General features: G+C 36.5%; 1 protein-coding gene across 1 annotated transcript; it reads left to right on the top strand.

The window, feature by feature from the left end:
- The first annotated feature begins 2,024 nt into the window (after positions 1 to 2,024).
- LOC125049389 (CD63 antigen-like) lies at positions 2,025 to 22,389 on the top strand. Its single transcript, XM_047648627.1, has 5 exons — positions 2,025 to 2,187; positions 13,852 to 14,040; positions 15,866 to 16,036; positions 18,601 to 18,858; positions 21,544 to 22,389. Exons 1-5 carry the CDS (start codon positions 2,113 to 2,115, stop codon positions 21,730 to 21,732), a joined length of 882 nt encoding a protein of 293 aa, XP_047504583.1. The 5' UTR covers positions 2,025 to 2,112; the 3' UTR covers positions 21,733 to 22,389.
- Positions 22,390 to 24,266: the final 1,877 nt, after the last annotated feature.

Here is a 24,266-nt window from a genome sequence, read left to right as displayed (position 1 = left end):
CATGAGAATCGGTCAAGCCGTTTCGGAGGAGTTTAACTACAAACACCGCGACACGAGAATTTTATATATTAGATTAAAAATCGTTACTCATTTTTTATTTATAGTTGGAGAAGCCAAGACCCAGATCTTATGAAAGTGACACGGGCTCCGGGAGGTGCAATATAATATAATAGGTGCATACGAACATTAACGTAACTTAAAATAATGTACAGTAAGGAGTAAGTTTCCTTTAAATTAAGTAAATTAAAAGGTCGGTGACGCACTCCCGAGGTCTCTGGCATTGAGTATCCATGGGCTGCAGTAATTAACAACAGATGAGTATCTTGCCCGTTTGCCCTCTGTAAAAAAACCTTTCATGAATGTTTATCGATGAAAACTGCATTAAATTTCGTTGCATAGCTTAGTAGATAAACCTAGCTAAACTTTGCTTTGTACTATATAAACATGTTATGTACCTAAAATACGTGAAATGTATTTTGTAAATACTCTTTACTTGAAACAGAAATTGCTTGTAGATCGAAATATGTTAATTACACTTACCTGATGACATTTTTAATAAGTTAATTTAACCGAAGATTCATATTACTATCTGTAATAGAGGAAAACTGTCGGTCACACTGTCAGCCAATTAAAACTTGACAATTTAGAGAAGTAAAAACTTAAAACCAATAATATTCTGTAATTTGCATGACGCCATCTTGATTTAGGGATGCCAGTTGTGTATTGTAATAATAATTGAATGCGTAAATAACATTTATTAAATAATTACTTTCTGTACTAAATGAGCGTTTTTGCCGCGCACCACCACTATGTGGAACCAGCTGCCCACTAAAGTATTTCCGAACCAATTCGACTTAGGGTCCTTCAAGAAAAGAGCGTACCAATTCTTGAAAGGCCGGCAACGCACTTTCGAGCCTTCTGGCAGTGTGGGTGTCCATGGGCGGCGGTATCATTTAACATCAGGTAAGCCTCCTGCCCGTTTGCCTCCTATTACACAAAAAAAAACCTATGGATCTCAAATTTTGCCGCTTACTAAAGCGCAGCATACAAAACTACAGGTGTGTCAAAGATCGATGGAACGATGTATGATAGGGAAGTGAAGAAGAGATAGAATAAAGAAGGTAGCTGACGTCACAATGAAAATAAATAAACCGAAGTGGGAATGGGCGGGGCACATGCCAAGAGCAATAGATAAGTGGAGAAACTTGTGCCCAAGGTACAATTAACGCAAAAGAGGAAGTCAATTTAGAAGGTGGATAGACCAGATGAATGAAACAGCAGTATTGTAGAGTTTCACAGGGATTTGCAGGAGAACAGCACACAGATATCTACGAATTAATGATAGATGTATTTAAATGTAAAGTATCTGAAATAAAAGGCTTTTATTATTATCAATGCTACGACAGTCCCAGTGCTCGAAGGTGACTTGTGAAGGTGACAGTAAACAGTAACCGCATAACAAATACAATATGACATATTTAATTTTGCCTAAACACTGACACAAGCTGATGATAGAGTGGCGTGGAGGCAGTAAGTCGACGTATCGGTTAGGGCTTTTTAAATCATGCACAACTTTCAGTAATGAAGGCTGCGAAGAAGAATGTAAAAATGGATATTTTTTAACATTTATTAATAGAACACAGTTAAATAATTAATAAAAAAATAATAACAAACCTTAAAATATATTCTCCCTTTAAGCAAGGTTCCGAAGATACTGGCAGCGTTCCCCTTTTTAATATCTGGACTAAATCTTTGTCCGAGGTAGCTGCCAGCTTTTCGGTCTCCTGTGATGTCGACTTGTATTTTTAATATTGACGTTCATAAGTGCACATACCAATATGTTTAAATATAATTTTTAACAAGTAAGGTAATTCATAAATACAACCTTAATCTATCTTATTATTTTCCTATATTGTGGTTTAAATATTAACATAACTCCACAATAGCTTCAAAGAATGAAAGAAATTGTAAATAAAAATTACCTGTGACAACCCTAGCGATACACTGAACTAAACGCCAGTTTTCACGGCATTGAGTATTGGATCGTGTTAGTGTGCGAACGCGTACCTTATCAGTTAAGAGTCTGAAATCTGTTTATTTCAGTGTTTTAAAATGGCGCAGAATAATCTAGAAGTCGGAATGAAGTGTATTAAATATATGTTGCTGTGTGTTACAGCTATATTTGTGGTAAGATTTGTATGTTTAGAATATGCGTTGTAGTTTTGTAAGGCTTTAGTAACCTTGATATAATTTGTGAAAAGTGAGACAAAAACTGAGAATTCTCCTTACATTTAAGTGCTGATGCGTAAGCTAATTATCGCTTAGAAATGTTCTTATTGTAATATAGCATTAAATTTCTATTAGATACAAAACTTTTGGCCGTGATTAACCTATTACGTAAACAAAAGTTCTTTTTGAATATAAACTCAAACTCAAAATATTTTTACTCAAGTGGGTAACCAAGTACACTTTTGAATCTTCAAGTTAAATTAATCGTAAATTTAAATTTACTACCAGTTCGCAAGTCAAGGGCGTAGAGCGGGTAAGAAGAACTGGCAAGAAACTTTCCGCCACTCTTTTTAATCGCCAAGTATTGTTTATAGTTCCATTTGTTTTACTTACGAAATTTTCCGTGTTCAGCGTGAATGGGAATAATGTCCTTATTACCGTAGCAATAAAGTTAATAATTATATATATATAAGTAATGTTAATACAGTGTGATGACAATGTAGGTAATTTGCGAACTGGTTTTTATCAGTACTGTTTTATTTGCAAGTACCGTCAAATCGTAATTCGTGTAATATTACTTTGATGATAAATCCAATCAAACATTTGGGTCAATGATTTAAAGTTAGATAAATATTATATATTATTTTGACTATATATCATATTTTCTCAGACTAATTTATATATTTTGATAATGACCCGTTAATTGATTTACATTAACTCTTAGTGTTATTATTCATTAACTTTATACCGAGCAATTTTATACGAAAAATTCAATGAAAATATCGACATAGCCAATTATATATTTATAATATACATATGATAAATTTTTTTTTTTTTTTTTTTTCTTTAAAGACAATTCACACCAATTGACCTAGTCCCATGCTAAGCTGGTGAAGCTTGTGTTATGGGTACTAGGCAACAGATATACATATAAATACATATTTAAACACCCAAGACCTAAGAACAACACCAAATGCTCATCACATCGATGTTCGCCTCAGCCGGGGATCGAACCCGGGACCCATGGATTCGCAGTCAGGGGTACTAACCACTAGACCAATGAGTCGTCAAACTGAAACTCAAATGAAACTCAAATGTGTTGCTGAAATATGTATTCTAAGAAACAACATTTAAAGATCTATTTTACTAGAAAAAAATCACTTTTATAATCCAAAATGTTCTAACAAAAAAATCTTCCTTTTAAAAATTATTATATGTGACAAGTCAAAAGTAGCGTCTTACAAAAAAATGAAATATCAGTCAGTTAACACATAATAGATAATTAATAATCTAAGAAATATAACTTTTTCTTTACATGAATATTTAATTTAAAAGAATCTATTTAAAACTACTCCCTAATGTCAAAAGACGTGAATAAATGAAATTCGACTTACAGGTGTTATTAATAGCGCTAACTGTCTATTAAAAATCATAGGCTTAGATATCCTAAGCAATAAAAGCTTTATAAACAATAAAAACTTCTTCCTTTTTTATTATATAAAGAAGAAAGTCACATGTTATTAGAACTTTTGCTTTCGTAGCAAATTCTTATTTAAAAACAGTGGCACTACAACCTTTTTAGGCTTTAGATTTCTGTATCTGTTTCATGATCATTTGTCAATATAATAGACAAGTAGATGATCCTGTCACACTGTCGGGTCTAAGGCAAGTTTTCCTCGGGGTCGGCTCGCGTTAGCTTTGGTTGACGCACGTGTTAGTGAGATTTCCGTGTTTTTCTCGGAGTTTCTGTGATTTTCCTAAGCTGAAATAGTTGTTATTGTGCTATTTAGATAAAACTAACCCTATTGGTGCTGGTAAAGTATAAAATTTAAATTAATATAGTTGCTGTAGTTTTAGTAATATGGATCTAGATCCTGACCCCGAGCCTCCTGACCCGGGAACCTCTTCTACGTCTCGCAAACGACAAGGAGAGGAGAGAAATGAACCATCCTTTAAAAAAAACTATTACGGATCCCGCTCAGGCGAACCCGTCTATACAACACCTTTATGTCCACCCCTCCTTCTCCGATGGACCTAGGTCTTACTCTAATGAAGATAAAGGTCCGTTCATTGTCCAAGTCTCCCGTGAAGTAGAAGACCCATCTTCCGGAGCCTCTTTACGAGCTATAACATTCGGCCAGTTTATGCATAAGCACAAAATTAATTCTATCATACACGATGGTGTAAAAAATATAGGCCGTAATAAAATCACCGTTGAGTTCTCTTCTGCTGAAGCTGCCAACAACTTTCTGGTCAACCCGGTTCTTAGTATGTGCAAGTTTAAAGCTATTATCCCCACTTACAACATTACCAGAATGGGGTTGGTCAGAGGTGTACCGGTGGACTGGTCAATGGACGAACTCGTGATTTCATTAGAGCTTCCTCCTGGATGTGGTGAAGTATTAAAATCAAGGCGACTGAACCGAAAAACAGTCACTGAGGGTGTCACCACCTGGGTGCCTACCCAATCTGTCGTCCTTACCTTCAGAGGGCAAATGCCAAGGTTTACTCCTACCACACTTCCCTCCCTGTCGAAACCTACCAACTCCCAACCATACAGTGCCTGAACTGCTGCCGTTTTGGACATATCAAATCGATTTGCCGATCTAAGCCAAGATGTTACAGGTGTGCTCAGCCCCATACAGGTGATACGTGTGAAGTCACTTTAGAAAAATCCACATGTTTACATTGCTCAGGCAAACATTTTGCTTCTGACAAGGGCTGTCCAGAATTTACTCGACAGCAATCCATAAAAATGGTGATGTCCCAGGACAACATCTCATACGTTGAAGCAGCAATTAAGTTTCCTCCTGTCCGACGTTCATATGCTGAGATGACAAAAGAAATGTTTACCCCTCCTGCCTATTCTCTAAAATCTACTCAAAAAGCCCAAACTCCTACCAATGCCTCCTATCGCCAAACAATTTATCGCTCCCCTCGTCCCCAAGCTCCTCTAGCAAAGGGGTACGATAGAACAGCTCACCAGACTATTGTTGGTGAGTGCTCCTCATCCCTCCCAAATGGTTGTGCTCTCAACAATAATGTTGACACCCTTCCCTCTCAGGGAAAAATGTTAGAATTTATTTCTGAATTTCTTCTAAGTATTGTCGCTCCATGTAGCGAGATCCCCCTACCGCCCAACGTTGCCAAAAACCTATCCCAACTTTTTAAATTACTACAAAACGGACCCAATAACCCTAATTCAATGGAATAGTAAAAGCTTACGTTCAAAAAAACATGAATTAATTTCCCTCATAAACCTCCATAAACCCACGATTGTTGCCATCTCGGAGACATGGCTGAGACCTGGTTCCCGATTTCGGGTGCCTGGCTTTTCCTGTCTGCGGGATGACAGGAATGATGGGTATGCGGGCAGTGCTGTCTTTGTACGGCATTCCCTCCCATTCTCCCAAATTCCTCTCCCTACCCACAGCGATCAGATTAATGCTGTTGCTGTTCGTACCTTAGACATTTCTTTTGTATCTTTGTATATTCCTCACCCTTCTCCTTCTCTTCTTCCTGAGATACAATCAATTTTATCATCCCTTCCCAGCCCTATCATAGCCATGGGTGACTTTAACACCCATCACACTATGTGGGGGTGCCATGCTAGTGATAGGTTTGCTCCACTGCTGATTGACTTACTCGACGATGTCAATCTCTGCATCCTCAATGATGGCTCTCCAACTCGCAGGGTATACCCTAATCAGAATCCCAAATCTGCAGTGGATCTCACCCTCTGTTCCCCTAACCTAGCCTCGCAACTAACTTGGAACGCCCTTGAGTTCACCTATGGCAGTGATCATTTTCCTGTAATTATTTCATTAAATAACAAATCCTTACCCCCCTCTTACCACAACCCCCTTTTAAAATATAAACTCAAAAAAGCAAACTGGAAAGATTATGCCCAATCCGTTGATTGCATGGTAGACACTCTGCCTGATTTGGAATGCGAAGAAAATGTCTTGTCGTGCTATGATCTTTTTTTAAATTCTCTCATATCTTCGGCCGATTCCCAGATCCCCAAAAAGCACTCTCCTAAAAATCAGCTGCTTTCCTCTCCCTGGTGGGATGATGAATGCAGCGATTTGTTTGGTAAGAGAATGGCTGCAGAGAAATCTTACTCAGCCAGTATGTCACAGGAGAATTTTATTAATTACCAGAAGCTTGATGCTAAAATTAAAAGGTTGGTATCCAGGAAGAAAAGATGTAGTTGGATACAATTTTGCGAATCCCTTAGCCCTCGTTCTCCATCCTCTATTGTGTGGTCTAATGTGAGGAGATTCCGTCGTTCCCTGAACCATGTTAATCCTTCTTCAAATAACCCTTCTGACTGGCTTAACAACTTTGCGGATAAACTGGCTCCACCTTTCGCTCCCTATGTGGACTCATTTCTAAGTTCTACGCCAGCTCCGGCTAACAATGAAATGGATGCTCCCTTTTCTTTCTCTGAGCTTCAAATCGCTCTTAATGGTCTCAAAGATTCAACTCCAGGGGAAGATGGCGTTCCATATTCCTTCCTGACTAGACTAAATGACAAAGCTAAACTTTACTATCTAAAAATAATCAACAAAATTTTTGAAACTGGTATTATACCGACATCTTGGACATCTCAAATAGTCATTCCCATTCTCAAACCTGGAAAAAACCCTTCAGATTCAAATTCTTATCGTCCCATAGCTTTGTCATCTACTTTAGCTAAAGTAACGGAACACCTTCTTAAAAACCGACTGGAATGGTTAATGGAAAGTAGAAATATTCTCCCCTCATCCCAATTTGGGTTCCGGAAGGGTATGAGTACCACAGACAGCCTCAGTATACTGACAACAGACATTCGCCTAGCCTTTACAAAAGGAGAGTACCTTGTGGGTGTGTTTCTTGATATTGCTGCTGCATATGACAGTGTCCTACTTCCAGCGCTCAGGCAGAAACTGCTTAAGCTGAGTGTTTCTTCGAGGATGGTACATCTCATATGTAATCTGCTATTTACCAGATCTATTTTGATAAAGCATCAGAATACCTCTCTTCCCCCCAGACTAGTCTGGAAAGGTCTCCCTCAAGGCTCAGTTCTCAGCCCTCTGCTCTATAGCATTTATACCTATGACCTCGAACTGTCTGTTACCAGTTTTTGCAATATTTTACAATATGCTGATGATATTGTCCTCTATCACAGCTCAAGCAGTATAGGGGAAGTATCCTGTCGTATCAATTCTGCTTTGTATTATCTAGGCCAGTGGTTGTCTGACCACGGCTTGTCCCTGTCAGTGGGCAAATCTCAGGCAGTGGTGTTTACAAGGAAGAGATACATTCCCACTCTACTCATTTCATTTGAAAATCAAGCAATCAACCTGACAGATAAAGCAAAATTTTTAGGTATTTATTTAGACAACCGGCTGAACGGAATTGCCCATTCTGAACACATTATCAAAAAATGCGAAAAAGGTATTAACGTACTAAGAGCAGTAGCGGGAGTTTGGTGGGGCGCTCACCCCTATTCTTTAAAGTTATTGTATAATGCCTTAGTACGTAGTCATATGGATTACTGTATGTTTGTTCTGGATCCCTTTAACAAATCAGCTGCTGAGAAACTAAACAAAATTCAATATAGGTGCCTTAGAATCATTCTAGGTGCAATGAAATCCTCCCCCACTAATGCTTTGCAGGTTGAGTGTGTTGATCCTCCTCTACACATCCGCCGGCAGTATTTATGTGACCGCTTTGTTAGCAAGATGTTACAGCTATCATCCCACCCTCTTTGGCATCGATTATCCCAACTATCACATTCTCCTTGTACCCGCAACTCCTCTTCCTATCTGCTAGATAGTTATCTAAAGTTCACCAGCCTCCCTAACCCCCTGATATCTTTTCCAATAAATCCCCTGTATTCTACTTCTTATAAAGCCCTGGTATACAAACCTCCCATCATCACAGACCTTGGTCTGATCAAAGGAGCCCCAGATACCAACATCAAATTACAAAGCTATATTAATCAAAATTGGCCAAATCATCTTCTTATTTACACTGACGCATCAAAGCTGTCTCCAGACGGCTGTGTTGGTGCTGCCTGTTGGGTTCCTCGGTATAGAATTATCCTGAAATTTAAATGTCCTCCCGAATCTTCAGTGTTCACAGGAGAGGCTACTGCTCTATTGGAGGCAATCCTGTTTGCACACTCCCATAACATACAACAGACAGCTATTTTGACAGACTCTTTTAGTTGTTTAATGTCCATTAAAGAAAACCCATTTCGCAGCAAATCACGTTTTCCCATTATTCTAAAAATCAGGGAGACTCTGCTCTCTTGTAATCAAAAAGGATTGTCTATCATACTAGTTTGGATTCCTAGCCACTCAGGTATCCCTGGAAACGAGACTGCTGATTCATGTGCTAAATCAGCTGTTGAGTCAGGTTCTCTAGATCATTTTGAAAATTCAGCACAGGATCTTTGTACTCTTGCAAAGACATATCTGGACAGAACCTGGAAGACATTTTGGAATGACTCCAAATCGGTTAAGGGTAAGTTTTATGCTTCCATCCAACCAAACATACCAAGACAACCCTGGTTTTGTCATTATCGGAATGCAAATCGCTGGATTACATCCACAATCTCACGTCTTCGTCTTGGTCATGCTTGCACCCCTGTTCATCTAGCCAAGCTCCGGATAAGGGATCACTCTATCTGTGAGTGTGGCTTGGATGAAGGCACTGTATCTCACATTCTATTTAATTGTCCCAAACTAACCTATCCTCTCTATGACGTTCTTCCCCGTAAAGTCCCCCGTCCTTTAAGTGTTAAATGTTTGTTAATGTTTGTGTTTAGTCCATATTGTAGATTTTTATGTAAATATATAGAAAGCAATAAAATTAAAGTGTAATATATATATAAAAATTATTATAAAGAGGAAACAGTATTTAATAATGGTATTATTACTCACTCATATTTGTGTTGTCTGTGCAGTCTTAAAACTAACAATCGAATTGCAACTATTTTGTTTTTGTTTAGGTGCATATTCAAAATTAACTTAATTATTATTTTCACCGATCAATCTCCATCGTGCCTTCTCCATCTACACGACACTGGCGAAGTACCTTGTGCCCAGTTGGCACATATAAAAGCCATAAAAAAAAAAAAAAAAAAAAAAAAAAAATTTTCCTCGCCATGTGTCTGAATCCCTGAAATAACTCAAGAACAATAAATAAGGAAATGACGTCGGTTTTTTATCACCATTATCATACTCAGTTTGGTATTGCTAATAAGTTTCTTAAAACACACACCTTTATAGTACGACTATTATTTACCACATATTAAGTTTGCGTTTCTAAAGGAAGTTTTTGCCGCGCACCACCACTATGTGGAACCAGCTGCCCACTGAAGTATTTCCGACTTATTGTCGAGAAAACAGTGTACCAATTCTTAAAAAGCCGGCAACGCTCTTGCGAGCCCTCTAGCAATGTGAATGTCTATGGGTGGTATAACTTAACATCAGATGAGCCTCCTGCCCGTTTGCCTCCTTTTACATTAAAAAAAATAGTTATAGGGAAAACCGATACAGATAATTTATACATATATTAATTGAAATTGTAATAGAATTGTCTACTTATTTATGAATTATGGTAACGCTTATCGTTGTCGTTTCTTGCTCTATAATTATAATGAGCTGTCTTGATTTCCTATAACCCCTAGATGGGGCAGGGGCGTCCACAGTGAGTCTGCAACGCGTTTGGTCTTGAGCCTCGTATTTCACCTCGCTCCAAGTCTTTCATTCTTGCCTCATCTTCACACCAGGTTTGCTTCGGACGGCCATCTTTCTGCTTGCCCGTTCCATCAAGCGCCTTCTTGGGGTTATAATAATATAATTAAGCCACTTTAATTCCATTCTATAAAAAATACAAATTAGATGGGTGTTAGTTTTGTTATTTTCATGCGTGTTCTGAAGTATGGATCCCATTTCCCCCAGAAACCTTATTATGTAGAATTAATTATAATCAGTAGTATTAAATAAGGATAAATTAAGAATACAATTTTCGACCTCAGTTTTGTTCTCGTTATCGATATTTTATATTATTTTCAAACAAATATATAATAATTTAATACATAGTTTCTGTCTTTGATAAAATGATTGAGATTTAATGAAGCTGCCAGCTATAGATACTATAAAATAAAAAATAGCCGTATGTTTAATATATTTAATATTAATACACGACCTCCGACGGATTGAAGGTCTCTCGGGATTGTCTCTCATCTTCGCTATCTCTAATCTTTCCCCGCTATCTCTTAGGTTTCAGGTGAGCGTCCCCTCATTTTTCTTCCCACTGGGCCATTCCTAGTAAAAGTCAAACTATCTATAGTCAAGCTTAAAATTATTATTTCTATCAATACAAAAGAACAGCAATAAAAAAGCGTGTTGCGTAAAGAGAAACGAAAAATTGGTAGTTCAATTTCGTAGAATTGAGATTAGTCATAAACATCAAAACATCTGTTGTTCAATGCATTTGATAAGGGACTAAACCTCTTATCGTTTCGTCGTTCATTCTTGATCGAAGTTGTAATATGACATAGCTACATATTACAGAAGTTTGGTTTATTTAAATATCAAAATAATTATGGTAAAACTAAAAAAACAATAACTAACCTATATTTTAAGGTTATAACTAAAATATATTATTAAAAAGAGTCCCTTTAGGCAAGGTTCCGAAGATACTGCCAGCGTTCCCCCTTTGAATAGCTAGACTAATTCTTTGTCCGAGGTATGCTAGCTTTTCGGACCCCTGTGATGTCGACTAACCTTTTTGATATTTCCTTAAAAAGCCTTATAGCGCTAGGATCCCACGGACCAAGGGTCTCAACACCGAATGGGACAAAATCATATTCGGAGCCTAGACCTCTGTAATTGCATGTTTTAGCTTTCTCAGCCTCATCACAAGCCGCACCAGCTCTGTTGTTTACTACATATTTAAGTCATGAACTCTAGAATAAGTTAAAACCGCGACTACCCAACCCTAATATTCCGTGTACTGAACAATCAATATTTGTTAAAATAATAAAATATGCACCCTCTCACACGAAAGGTAGACCCTATTTTTAACATGAAAAAGCAGAAATTTAACATCAAAGCATAACTATCAGGGATATATTATTAATTATAAATTTGTTTAAAAATAACTATAGAATTTATAATTAATAATGTATTTGTCAAAATAATAAATATGAATACGGAACTTATAATATTTATTAATTAAGATTAAACAGAAGACGTAACGATCATTAAAGTAATTAGGTAAATTATTTTGTGAACCGGGAAAATCTCGGGTTATTCAAATTGTTATAATTAAGTAAACATTTTTTGTAAAATAAAATTATAGCTTCATACGTAATTAATTTCAGAGATAATAAGTTTACGTCCACTTGTATGATTTTCATTACACCCATTTGTGTTTTCCATTTTCCACTAAATAAATCAAAGCTGTTTAACCGGAACGAATCCGGTGGAAAAGTATTAAACATTGTTGAATTAATACATTTTCTTATGCAAATATTTTGTTAAAATGCTTGGTGTCAAAACTTTTAACTCTAGCCAAAACAGTTAAGAAAGCACAGCCTAAATTATCGCTGTAAAATATCAAATCATGTTGAAATTTCTCTGCCTATGGGGTTACAATACTCCAGTACTTATACCTTTGTTACCATACATATTTGTATGTAGACTGAACAATGTAAAATTGTGCGGTGTAAAATCAATATATAAACACCGCAGTAACCACTGTCCTTGCGACTGTCTACAAGGTCAAATGTCACCTGTCACGATATGCTTTAATAATAGTCTAGATTAACTACCACTGAACTACGTTCGCGTAAAATTGAAAGGCAATATAACCAATTTATAATAACTATCTTGCTTGATCTGGTAGCGTCTTTTTCTTTTACGCGAATTTATAACTTTATTTCTGTTTTTTTATCCTTTTATTTTTATTTAGGCTATCTCTATCACACGTGTTACCTTTGATTCAGGATATTCTGAAATGGATTACTTGGCTTGCGGTAAAATATTTCGAGTAAATTTCAAAATCATGTTATAATTACATTTTCGTCATAATAAAAAAATGAATTCAAAGTGTCAAAAATTGGCTATGTTTGGATTTTTTCTATCAATCAAGGTTGTTTGAATCGTGTATCGATCTTTCAAAATGGATACATAAACCACTCAACTCCACCATATATTTTTTCCATTCCTACTTCAAGAAACGATGAACTTTTTTGGAGTTTGGCGACCAGATCGGTCCTTAATCCGTGCTGGTTTCCTCACGATGTTGCATTGCAGAATCAAGTGCTACGTACATAGAAAGAAAATTCCATTACTGGACTGCGGTGATTCGAATTAATAGGCCGAAACTGGACGCCTATTCGCTTTGTAAAACAAAGTAAAATTAAAAGTGTTTTGTAAAGTCATTTAAAAATTACCTACTGCACCGAACTGATATTTGGGGCCAAGCGGGTTGTAGCGACACGGATTTATAGATATAAAGTGCTATTAAAATAGTCATATGTATTTGTTAGAGCTAGTTTAACATAATCTTTGTTTATGTAACATGTAAGGTTGTAGAAATCATAATATAAGTCTAATAGGACACGCATTGTGATTTGTATAACAATTGCAAATTCCACAATGACGCGTTTATTGTTTATTGAAATTCATTTTCCAACTTTCAACCTTCTGCCTAGTCTTGTTATTTGAGAACAGGATTTAGGGGAGGGCAACCAGGGCTACAGGCCCGGGGCCTCCGCAAAGGATGGAAGTGTTTTTCGGAAAACAATTTTGTGTTTTAAATATCGACTAGAAAACAAAGTTTGGCCTTGATTATATTGTTCTTAAATATTATAAGAAATCATTAATCTGTATTTATATATTTATATGTTTGTTAATTACTAAAAGGATCTAAGTACTCGGTTTCACAATAAATAATTGATTGAGAAACTCGACAGAATTTTTTTTTTTCATTTTATTTGGAAAATAATTTTGGGGTCAAGAAGCCTGCACCTCTTCCAGCCCAGAGGCCTCCAGACCTCTAATTCCGGTCCTGCTTGAGAATTACTGGGCACTGACTTCTTTTCGTTGATCGATACACTCAGAACTACAAAACGAAATCAGTTTTCAAGAACTTTAAATTTACAACGTAACTTATAGCGATCCCGATGCCAATAGTGAATTGTTGTACCGCTCTATCCCAAACGCTACGGAAATAAACAATATAGAAACTGCATTTTATTTAGCAATCATGATGTGGGGCTGCATCTTCTACCGCATTTACCACGGAAAATGTTCAGAGTTGTTTGGATTAATATCTGCGGCTCGATGACGTCGTCAACTGAGCGTTATTTAAGGCAGTTTTTACACCACCCCTATGTGGATCTACCCACTGAAGTATTTCCGAACTAATTCGACTTAGGGTTTTTTAAGAACGTTCCAATTCTTCTCCAGCAACGCACTCGCGAGCCCCCTGGCATTGAGTGTCCATGGTATCACTTAATATCACGTGCATCTCCTGTCCGTTTGCCCCGTTCTATAAAATAAATAAATACAAAATATCGCTAATAGAAGTTAACCTAATCTATTTTATTTTCAGCTGACATCAGCGTTGATAATCTCAGTGGGCACAACTATCTATGCAATTTACCACGATGTCGCCTTCTTCCTCTACGACCAGATGTTTTCACCAGCGACCTTCATCGTTGTCATTGGAGTCATCATGCTGTTCGTGTCACTCTTCGGATGCATCGGTGCTTTGAAAGAGAGCACTTGCTTAGTCAATATTGTAAGTATTTGTTGAAATTAATAGACAAACGGTCACATTTGGTATATATGTCACCGTAAAATTGTAAAAACCGTTAGATTGTAATCTATCTCGCGAGATTGTAAACTGTCGAAAGATTGTGAACCTCAACGAACTGCTTACAAATTAACGTATTATTATTCGGTAGTTATATGAAATTGTTGGGAAGTAAAATTAATCTGTAATTGACCAAAGAAGTTTGAATGATAACTAAGTTAGTGTAGTACAATCTACCGAATAATAATACGTTAAATTGTAAGCAGTACGCTGAGGTTCACAATCTTTCGACAGTTTATAATCTCGCGAGATAGATTACAATCTAACGGTGTTTACAATTTTACGTTAACATATATAAATGAGTAATTAAATCCAAAAGATAATAAAAGAGTTATAGTATTACCATGAACGTGACCCACACAATGGTGGTTTTCAATTCATAGCACTAACTATTAACGACAGTTACACCTTATGCCGGTAGTCTAAAGTCCTATCGAAATATTTGAACGAATTCCCCAAGTGTAATCTACGTAGAGATATATCTTTCTATCTATTAAGACTAAGAAAGGTTCGGACTCAGAGTTGATACGAATGGAATTTCGTATTCTGCGTCGTTTCACAACTAAGTTTTTACACTTAAGTTATTACCGCGCAACACCACTATGTGGAACCAGCTGATATCTGTAGTATTTTGCCAATTTCACATCAAGAAAAGAGTGTACCAATTCTTCAAAGGCTGGCGACGCATTTGCGAGCCCCCTGGGTTTGCGAGCCTCCATGGGCAGCGGTATCACTTAACATCAGATGAGCCTCCTGCCCGTTTGCCCCTGTTATATAAAAAAAAAGTTTTTTATACAATGACGTCATTTAAAAACTTTAGAGGTTATGGGTTGAATAAAATCATTGTATACATTGATGATAACAACAGCAAAACTTTCTTATTTATTTTTATATCAAAATGATTTGTTTTAAAGATAAAAGGTGGAAATACTGAACATTGCATCCAGTTTATGCATTAAACGAGCGTGTTATCAATAATGTATCAGACTTTTACGAAAGAGGTGATAAGCGGCTAATGATAAGCGATAACGTTTGATTTATAGATACAGTGTGAATAATTCTTTTGTTATAAAATTGCTTTTCGATGTAAAGTCATATTAGTACGTACGAGCTGTATGAATTCAAAATTTCATCAACATCACCTTGATGGCTGGAAGTTTTCCACAGTTCGTTTCACAAGGCACATTCTTTTGCGAACTAGCGAACTAGATGACTCATTGGTCTAGTGGTTAGAACCCCTGACTATGAATCCATGGGTCCCGGGTTCGATCCCCGGCTGAGACGAACATCGATGTGATGAGCATTAATTGGTGTTGTTCTTAGGTCTTGGCTGTTTAAATATGTATTTATATGTCTATCTATCTATAATATGTATGTATATCCGTTGCCTAGTACCCATAACACAAGCTTCACCAGCTTAGCATGGGACTAGGTCAATTGGTGTGAATTGTCTTTATATAAAAAAAAAACTGTAGAATCTACACCCGGTGGGACGACCGACCACCAAATCCAACTATCCAAAATTCGGAGTATACTCCTTCAAAGGCCGGCAACGCACCCACTAAAAATGGGTGTCTATGAGCTGCGATAACTGCCCCTTTTGGGCGTCCCGTAGGCTCGGCCCCCCCCCTATTATATATATAAACAACAGGTGTATCAGTTTTTGTGCCCTTAGGCAATACCCAATAGCAAAAGTATTTAAAAAAAACCATTTCCGGTCTGGAGAAATTAACTCAAATGACACTTTCAGTTCGCAGTGATATTAAGTTTGGTGCTGGTGCTTGAGGTCGCAGCAGCCATTGCCGCCTACACCCTTCGTGGTCAGGTGGCGCGAATGCTGGATGAGAACCTCAGAGACAGTCTGCCATACTACTACACTTACCCAGATGTCACTGATAGTTACGACTTTATTCAGAACAGAGTAAGTTTAATATTATATATCAATTGTCTTTGTTACACAGAATTTATAATCTATGGTTAAACTATTAACTTATCTATACTATGTGCGCTGTAAGTGCGTGTGACAGTTGCTTATTTTTCTGTCAATTTCATTTTATTTGTAGACTAGAATATTCTGGCTGGGTTATTTAAGTTACTGCAGTTATTAATGATTTAATATATTACGAATGTGGTACAGCTGAAATATTAAGTCATAATTTGTAAAGCGCGGCAACTTTCAAGAGTGAAACGAAACGTTACTGAAACTGTCACCCGCACCATTCTACAGCGCACATACTATAAATACATAATATATAAGTAACTGCTAGACCATGATAGACCTACTACAGTTAGACAACCAACACTTAAAAATGACAGAGATACGTATTGGTAGGGGAGCCCAAGAGGGGATTTCGGGATTTACTAAAGCGCGGCAGATTAATATATAGGGGGATACCTTGTACCCGGTTAAGTACCTCCACAAAATATGAGGCCCATATATAAAGCCGCACGTGAAGGAGACAGGATCAGTTTAGTAAAAAAAAATTGACCATCAGAAATTCCCGAGCGCGTCAGATTAAGGTAGGGTGAGTTAATTACATCCTAAAAAGTGTATATTCCACTAATCTGACAATTTGAGAGTGACGGAAAAAAAGGGGAGGGCAACAAAGTTGTAAAAAAAAAACGTCATCTCGACATTCTCGAGCGTAGCTAATTTTTTTTTTATTTTGAAGGAAATAATTCAAGAATAATGAAAAATATATAATCTGACGATTTCCGCAAGCCGAAATAACAAAAATTCGTCGATAAAGTTAAATGCGTGCAGCTGCGTGATGCCTACATTTCCTTAAACCGATCGGAATCTACTAAACGGCGTTCTAAATATTTCCCTCAAAATTACATTTCCTGTGAATTTGAACCGATTCGGACCGATAGATTTTGAGAAATTTTGAAAAATCTTAAAAAAATAAGAAATATTTTTTTTTAAAGTGGTTTCTTTATCGATCAACTTCAAAAACTAATCCGCCTTTGAGCTTGAAAAACCACGTCGATCGCCACCAAGCTGGTCAAAAGCGGTTGATTCGTTCGAGAGATATCGTACACGAAAGAAACCCGAAAAAGTGTTTTTTCGGGATTACTCCGAAATTTGTGGTTCGATCAATTAAAATTCCAGGATGATAAAACTGCGTCGAATGCCGCCAACCGCGTGAAAATTGCTTGATCCATTCAAAAGTTATTGCGGTTTGAAAATTCCAAAAATAGTGTTCTATGAAACTTCTATCAGACTTTCGAGCTGGGAGAGCTCAAATGCATAGAAATATTATTTCTTTGAACTCAGCGAGCTCAAAATATCAATTTTAAGCGCCCAGGAATGGAATTAGCGGGAAGTTGCAGGGATGGCCCTTTAGGTGAACCGTTTTTCTATTTTTTTTTTGTCAGATCAGGCGAATCCCTCTAGATAATCGTCAGATTATGAGACAGTACGTTTAGAACATAAAGATGAACCACATATATCTTAATCTGACGCGCTTGAGTATTTCAAAATTGCGATTTTTTTTTGCAAATTAAGAAAATGGCTGTGGGTTTGCGTCCCATAGAAATCGTCAGATTAGTGAATGAGAGCTTTTTTTTGGTGCACTTAACACTCCCTTAGAAAATCTGACGCGCTCGATATTTTTTTTTTTTTTTAATTTTCAACCCTTAAATACAACCACCCGCATCATGCAAACGATCAGATTAACATACGTACATTATTAAAAATACGTAGGGCATAGATGCTATCAATATCTGACGCGCTCGAGGATGTCCATGCAACAGTTTTTTTTTACATATTTAACTATCTATAGCCGCTTCCCCCACCGATGAAAAGGAATTTATCATATAACATTTTTTTCTTCTTTTTATCTAAGCTTTGCATCCCAATAGGTCTCTACGACGCTCGAGTAAATCCCCATTTAGCATCGTGGGCTCCCCTACCATATAACGATACTATATTATGCTGTCATAATCATGAACGTGACTTAACCCACACAATGGTGCTTTTCAAACTTATAGGTAACTAGTAACTACATTTAACTATATTTTAGTATATAATATTATTATGTACTAGATATTGCCTGTGTCATTTGTATGAATTCAGGAACACCTATTTTTGGTTTTGGCAACGATTTTGGGTCATACATATACCCCAACTTTTGAATCAATCCATATTGATTAAAACCATAATAGCAGAAACGATTGTGAGGAAGTTGCGTGGATCTTAACTTCTCATGTTATTTTCACACATGTACAGTCGTTATAACGACATATTTGGTCGTAAAAACCGATAGTCGTAACATCTGATGACGTTGTTATTAAGTAGCTAATACAGTAGAATTCAGCCGGGACCTTTGGTTTTGGTCAATATAACCGGTATGTTGTTCTAAACGATTTCGTTGTAAACGGTTTTGACTGTATATCCTTTCCTCCTTGTATGTGATGTTGGAGAGCAAAAATAGATAATAAATAAAACCGACTTGATTCCATTAGTGCTTGTAAATGTTCCAGCTTAACTGCTGCGGTGTCGACTCATACCTTGACTGGGGCGAAGTAACAAGCGATCAATCTCACGAAGGGATAGCCGTAGCAAACATCACTGTACCATTCAGTTGCTGTGCCGAAACGCGCACCCAGTACGTCAATGAAATGCAAGTTGAAGAATGCGAAAAATTGTACGCGAACGGATGCCTCCCCAGAATAACATACTTGGTCTACCAAAGCGCTGGATTGCTAGGAGCCGGAGCCATGACTATTGCGTTCATACAGGTATAGTCAAAGTCAAAAATCATTTAATCATATAACTCAAACTCAAACTCAAAATATCTTTATCAAGTGGGTAACCAAGTACACTTTTGAATCGTCAAGTTAAATTAATCGTAAATTTACATTTACTACCAGTTCGCAAGTCAAGGGCGTAGAGCGGGTAAGAAGAACTGGCAAGAAACTTTCCGCCACTCTTTTTAATCGCCAAGTATTGTCATACAAATTGTTTGAACTGGAGCAATTCAATCCTAAGGATTAGGATCATTTAAGTAGTCCTCAAATTTATAAAAGGCTTTGTTGATTAATTTTCGCTTAACGAGGGCTTTGAATTTATTTAGTGATAATACTCTAATTTCGCTTGGGAGTTTGTTGTAAAAACGAATACAATTTCCATATAAGGAGTGCTTTATCTTATGGAGCCTGGTTGGTCGTACACTCAAATTAGTTCTATAGGTACACTCACTCACACAAAGTACACTTATGAACGTCAAAAAAGAATTGTACATATGTGAAATGCTTCTTTATGTACAATTACTATTGGTGCTGAAGAATTGGCAATAAACTCTCCGCCACTCTTTTTAATCGCCATGTTTTTTTTGCACAACGTTTGTAAGGAGCTGCAACCATTTCACCATGTTCCACATGACATCTTAGTAATTGATAATAATAAAGTAAATTAAGAACAAAGACTTGTCAAGCAGGAGGCATGGTGAAATAGGAGCACGCACTTACATTCTCGTGGGAACAACACGCAAATACATAGTCGAAATAACTAACATTACCGCATACACGAATTCAAGTACGACCAGTCACCACAAGTAGCACCCGTTCACGAGTATGACGCATGGTCAGCCATCGGCCCAAAGTTCCCGGCGTATTATACGCTGGCAACGGTCTTTTGCCCATTTTTGGTGTTCGCACATTGTTGGTGAAAGAGGAATGCGTAGTTCCTAGTTACGATGTCAATAATGTTCCATATCACTTCATATCATTTATCAAACTAATTAATTATTCAAAAATAAAAACAAAAGTGCAATTAATCTTATCAGTTAAATAAATAATTAGTTCGTTTTTAGAGTTGTCATATCGTTTTCGTGAAGGAAATTACTAATGAAAAAGAAGATATTGGTAAGGTGACTACCTCGGTGCAAGGTTAAAACTTGCTTTTCCTTTTACTTTATTTCGCAACCTTGTTAAGGGCGGTTACAGAGTAGCGTGTTTTTATGCACGTATAAGGTCGTTTACACGCGCACTACAATACACGCTTCATAAAACCGTTTCAAAAAAACGCGCATAATCTGGCATATTTCGGCGTGTTCGCTCGAACCGGTAGTCGCGTCGTGTCAGTATCAACATGGATTCTGACGAAGAAACATTGCTATTTGCGTTACTTATTCGACGTCGACTGGGAGGACGAAAAAGATGCTGGGTCACTTTATTATACTCTACCCAGAACTGCGAACTTATACCAGCTTAGAACTAGAAGTGCGTCAACGCTCGTACGAGTTGCGCGTGTGCCAAAAGGTGCGCCTATACATGCGCTTCCAAAGACGAGTTAATACGCGCGTTTCATGCTATGAGTAAAAGAATTGAGCCACACGAGTGTCTTAGAAGACTTTTAATAGTTTTTTTGAAAAAAAATTTTTTGATATATGCATACTACTATTTATGAAACTGCAGAAATAAAAAGTCTCGACGTATTATCGCGAGAAGTTCCATAAATCCTTTAAACAATTCAGCGTTATTTAAGGCGATTTCTGCCGGGCACCGCTACTATGAGGAACCAACTGCCCACTGAAGTATTTCCGAACCAGTTTGACTTAGGGTCCTTCAAGAAAGCGTACCAATTCTTAAAAGGACGACAACGCACAAACCCTTTGACATTGAGTGTCCATCATTTAACATCAGGTCAGCCGTCTTGCCCGTTTGCTCCCTGTTCTATAAAAAAAAAACGTATTAGTGACGTTAACATCAAAACATTTAATGATAATACGTGTACTTTTGGTTGGCAAATAATCGCATATCGTCATAATGCTTAGATCTGTTAAGACATGAAGAGCAATGCTTAATGGTTTAAGCGACTAGCAACCATAAGATCGTGCGTGATTGAAAACCTGATTTTTTCCTATGAGCAAATGGCTCATACGAGGAACGCTCATATAAGGAAATGTTAGGAAGCCGGCTAAGAAAAATAAATTATTTTGCAACTAGGTATCTACGAAATTTTGGCACAGCTACCTGTTTAAAAAATAAATTGTTTAATGCATGCAATCTAAAGAAGAGGCTCATATAGGGTTGTAATTCCATTCAATTCTTATCTATACTAATATTATAAAGAGGAAAATTTGTATGTAAGTATGTTTGTAACGAATTTACTCAAAAAGTACTGGACCGATTTTAAAAACTCTTTCACCATTTGAATGTTACATTATCACTGATTAATATAGGCTATTTTAATTGCAATAAAAAATAAGGATCCCTACTAAAATCATAATAATGTTACCGAAGGTGTAAAAAAATGCCTATAAAATATCTTTCATCGCTGCGAAAACGATTGATGATAGACAATACCATTCCACAATATTAAATAATAATCTACAATTTTTTTTTAAAAATAAATGTGCATCCGTACGAAGCCGCTAGCATAGCCGCCGCTATACATATATTGAAAGCATTGTTTTTTTACAGATTATTGGCATCGTATTTTCCTTCTCACTGGCCACTTCCATTCGCAAGGCAAAATCTGAACGTGAACGCAGACGCTGGGAGATTCAAGAACGTATGATTAACGCTTACACTTCTCTGAGTCCTGACACAGAAACTAAAGAAAAGAAGCCAGTCGTCTATGTCCCATTCCATGGACAAACTGTTGCTTAGTTCTATGATTTATGCATACCTACCATTATCTATGAAAAAAGAAACAATGACATGTATCTATAGTCTATGGTGGTTTTATGTATCATTTTCACCTATAATTTTTAACCAGACCAATGTATAATTCATTACTGTAACTTTATATTAAGGTCAATTATTATCTATAGATTCACAACTTTTGGCATATAGCATTCATCTCTAGATATTAATCTCTCCTTTTGAATTTAAAAAATATTATTTCTGTTTTGCTTAGAGATTTGGTAGGTAAATAGACAAAATCACAGAGATAAGTAATCATTAAAGGTAATCCCAAAGATCGGAGTAATATTATTTTCATATTAGCTATAGTTTTTATTTGGGATGTTACGGTGTTGTGTGTTCGGGGATAGATTGGTCCGAAACATGATTATGCTGATTTTAAAGTAACCATAGATCTTCCTTACGATTTAATCGTTTTTTATCGTTCAATCTCGTTTAGTCGTTCTTTTTACCATAGAAGGGAGAGAACAAAACAGAATAAGAATTTTTGTGTACATAATCGATTGTTGACACGACTCCGTTGGAAAGCTGCGTGACATCCCCAAACTATTGTATATAATAAATCTAATCGTACCTACATGTGAATTATATTTTATTATTAATAAAGACGATAAACTTTTATAGAATAGAGTTTTATTGAAGTCAGCCTTAAGATTCTGTAACTCACTTTTCGAACTCACACAGCGGTTTTCACGGCGGCGGTTGCGCTCAAATCAGTCGTGAAGCAGTCATTTTACGATTTGGCATTCTGATAAACAAACTACTAGCTCCCTCCTTTCCCACGATCACATTATTAACCTAAATTTTGAAAACCACAAAATAGTCCTTACTCTACCTTCACTCAAAGTAAATATACCTAAAGTAGTATATTGTGTAAAGTCAAAATCTGTACATAATAACTATTTGCTACAGCTTATCCTAAGATGCAGACTCTTTTCCAATCTTGGAGTTCTCTAGTGGGCCCTACATCTACTGTAGATCACTTACAATCTTCTTGTTTGCCTCTCTTTTGTTTCCCTTTTCGTGGGCATCGTAACAATTCTGTTTGATTCTTACTTGTTCTCTTTTATATGTGTGAAGTAGAGATGGACCCACTCAAGTGTCATTTTTATGGGATTGATAGAATAATTAGTAAATAATTAGCTGGCATTCCACGACGCAAAGAACCTTAATAATTGTAATTAAATTTAATTTCGGTGTAGGTTTCAATAAATCTTTATATGTTAGCAGAGTAAGTTCATAGTAGTGATTAAATACATAAGATACAGAATAGTATCTATATATATTAGATTTTAATTTTAATTTATATATGTATATACATTTGTGAATAAATATATCCATAGGTACCGATTTTTTTGTATGCGTTTGGTTGACGCTTGGATAGTTTAGATTCAGCCCGGCAGATGGCGCTGCAGTCGGTATCTAGGTTATTTATCTATACAGCAAATAAACAGCTGGTATATATACATAAATCTTCTGTGCATGTTTTCATAATTAAATTCCTAAACGGCTGGACAGATTTTGATGATTTTTTTTGTGTGTTCGAGTGGCATCGATAACGATTTACATTATTGGATATTTTTTTTGTATGCAAGACGTGTGTACAGGATAACATTAATATAATAATGTATCTCATTTCTTTGAAAAATTATTCAAGTATTGCTTTATATTTTATACCATTATAACTAACTATAATATAGCTATAACTAGCTTATTCTAATCCTGTATTATACTTTTTTAAACTAAAATAACTATTTACATTTGACCAAAACAATGTTATGACAAGAAAACGGTGGATAATGTCATAAAGTTATCATGTTTGTGGACGAGGAAAATTAAATACCATGCAAAGCTCAACAATTATACAAATATTAAGAGGATTGATTTGTTTTTTGTAGCGAATATACTCAAAAACTAAAGGATTGATTTCAAAAAATCTACTATTATTATCCTTAAATACCTTTTTTAAAATGTATTAGGAGGCAAACGGTCTCGCAAGAGCGTTGCTTTTTAAGACTTGGTACGTTTTTTTCTTAAAGGACCCTAAGTCGAAATGCTCCGGAAATACTTCAGTTGGCAGCTGGTTCCACATAGTGGTGGTGCGGCGGCAAAAACTGCCTTAAGAGACGCTTAGTTGTGGAACGACGGACGTCGAGGTGTTACGGATGGTATTTTGTATTCTGCCTTGACGTCCGGTGATGAAACTCAGCTGCAGGTATTACTCCGAACAACTCCTCTACACACTCTCCATTGTAAATGCGGTAGAGGAAAGCTGTTCTTCCAAAGTATTGTAAAAATAAATATCCTAGGTAAATATTGTCAAAACATAACGTATTTCTATACTATATATAATATTATAAAGAGGAAAGGTTTGATTTTTTGTTTGTTTGCAATGAATAGGCTCCGAAACTACTGGACTGATTTCAAAAATTCTTTCACCGTTGGCAAGCTACACTATTCCGGCTATGTTTCATTAAAAAAAAAATAGGGATGCTTAC

This window comes from Pieris napi, chromosome 5 (assembly GCF_905475465.1).
Source record: "Pieris napi chromosome 5, ilPieNapi1.2, whole genome shotgun sequence".
Classification (NCBI taxonomy): Eukaryota; Metazoa; Arthropoda; class Insecta; order Lepidoptera; family Pieridae; genus Pieris; species Pieris napi.
The sequence above is the reverse complement of the archived record's forward strand: the minus strand, read 5'-3'. Positions and strand labels throughout refer to the sequence as shown.

Coding starts and splice junctions, on each gene's coding strand:
- LOC125049389 (XM_047648627.1), top strand. CDS start 2,113: ATGGCGCAGAATAATCTAGAAGTCGGAATGAAGTGTATTAAATATATG. Junction 2,188..13,851: donor GTGTTACAGCTATATTTGTG/GTAAGATTTGTA, acceptor TTTTATTTTCAG/CTGACATCAGCGTTGATAAT. Junction 16,037..18,600: donor ACGACTTTATTCAGAACAGA/GTAAGTTTAATA, acceptor TAAATGTTCCAG/CTTAACTGCTGCGGTGTCGA.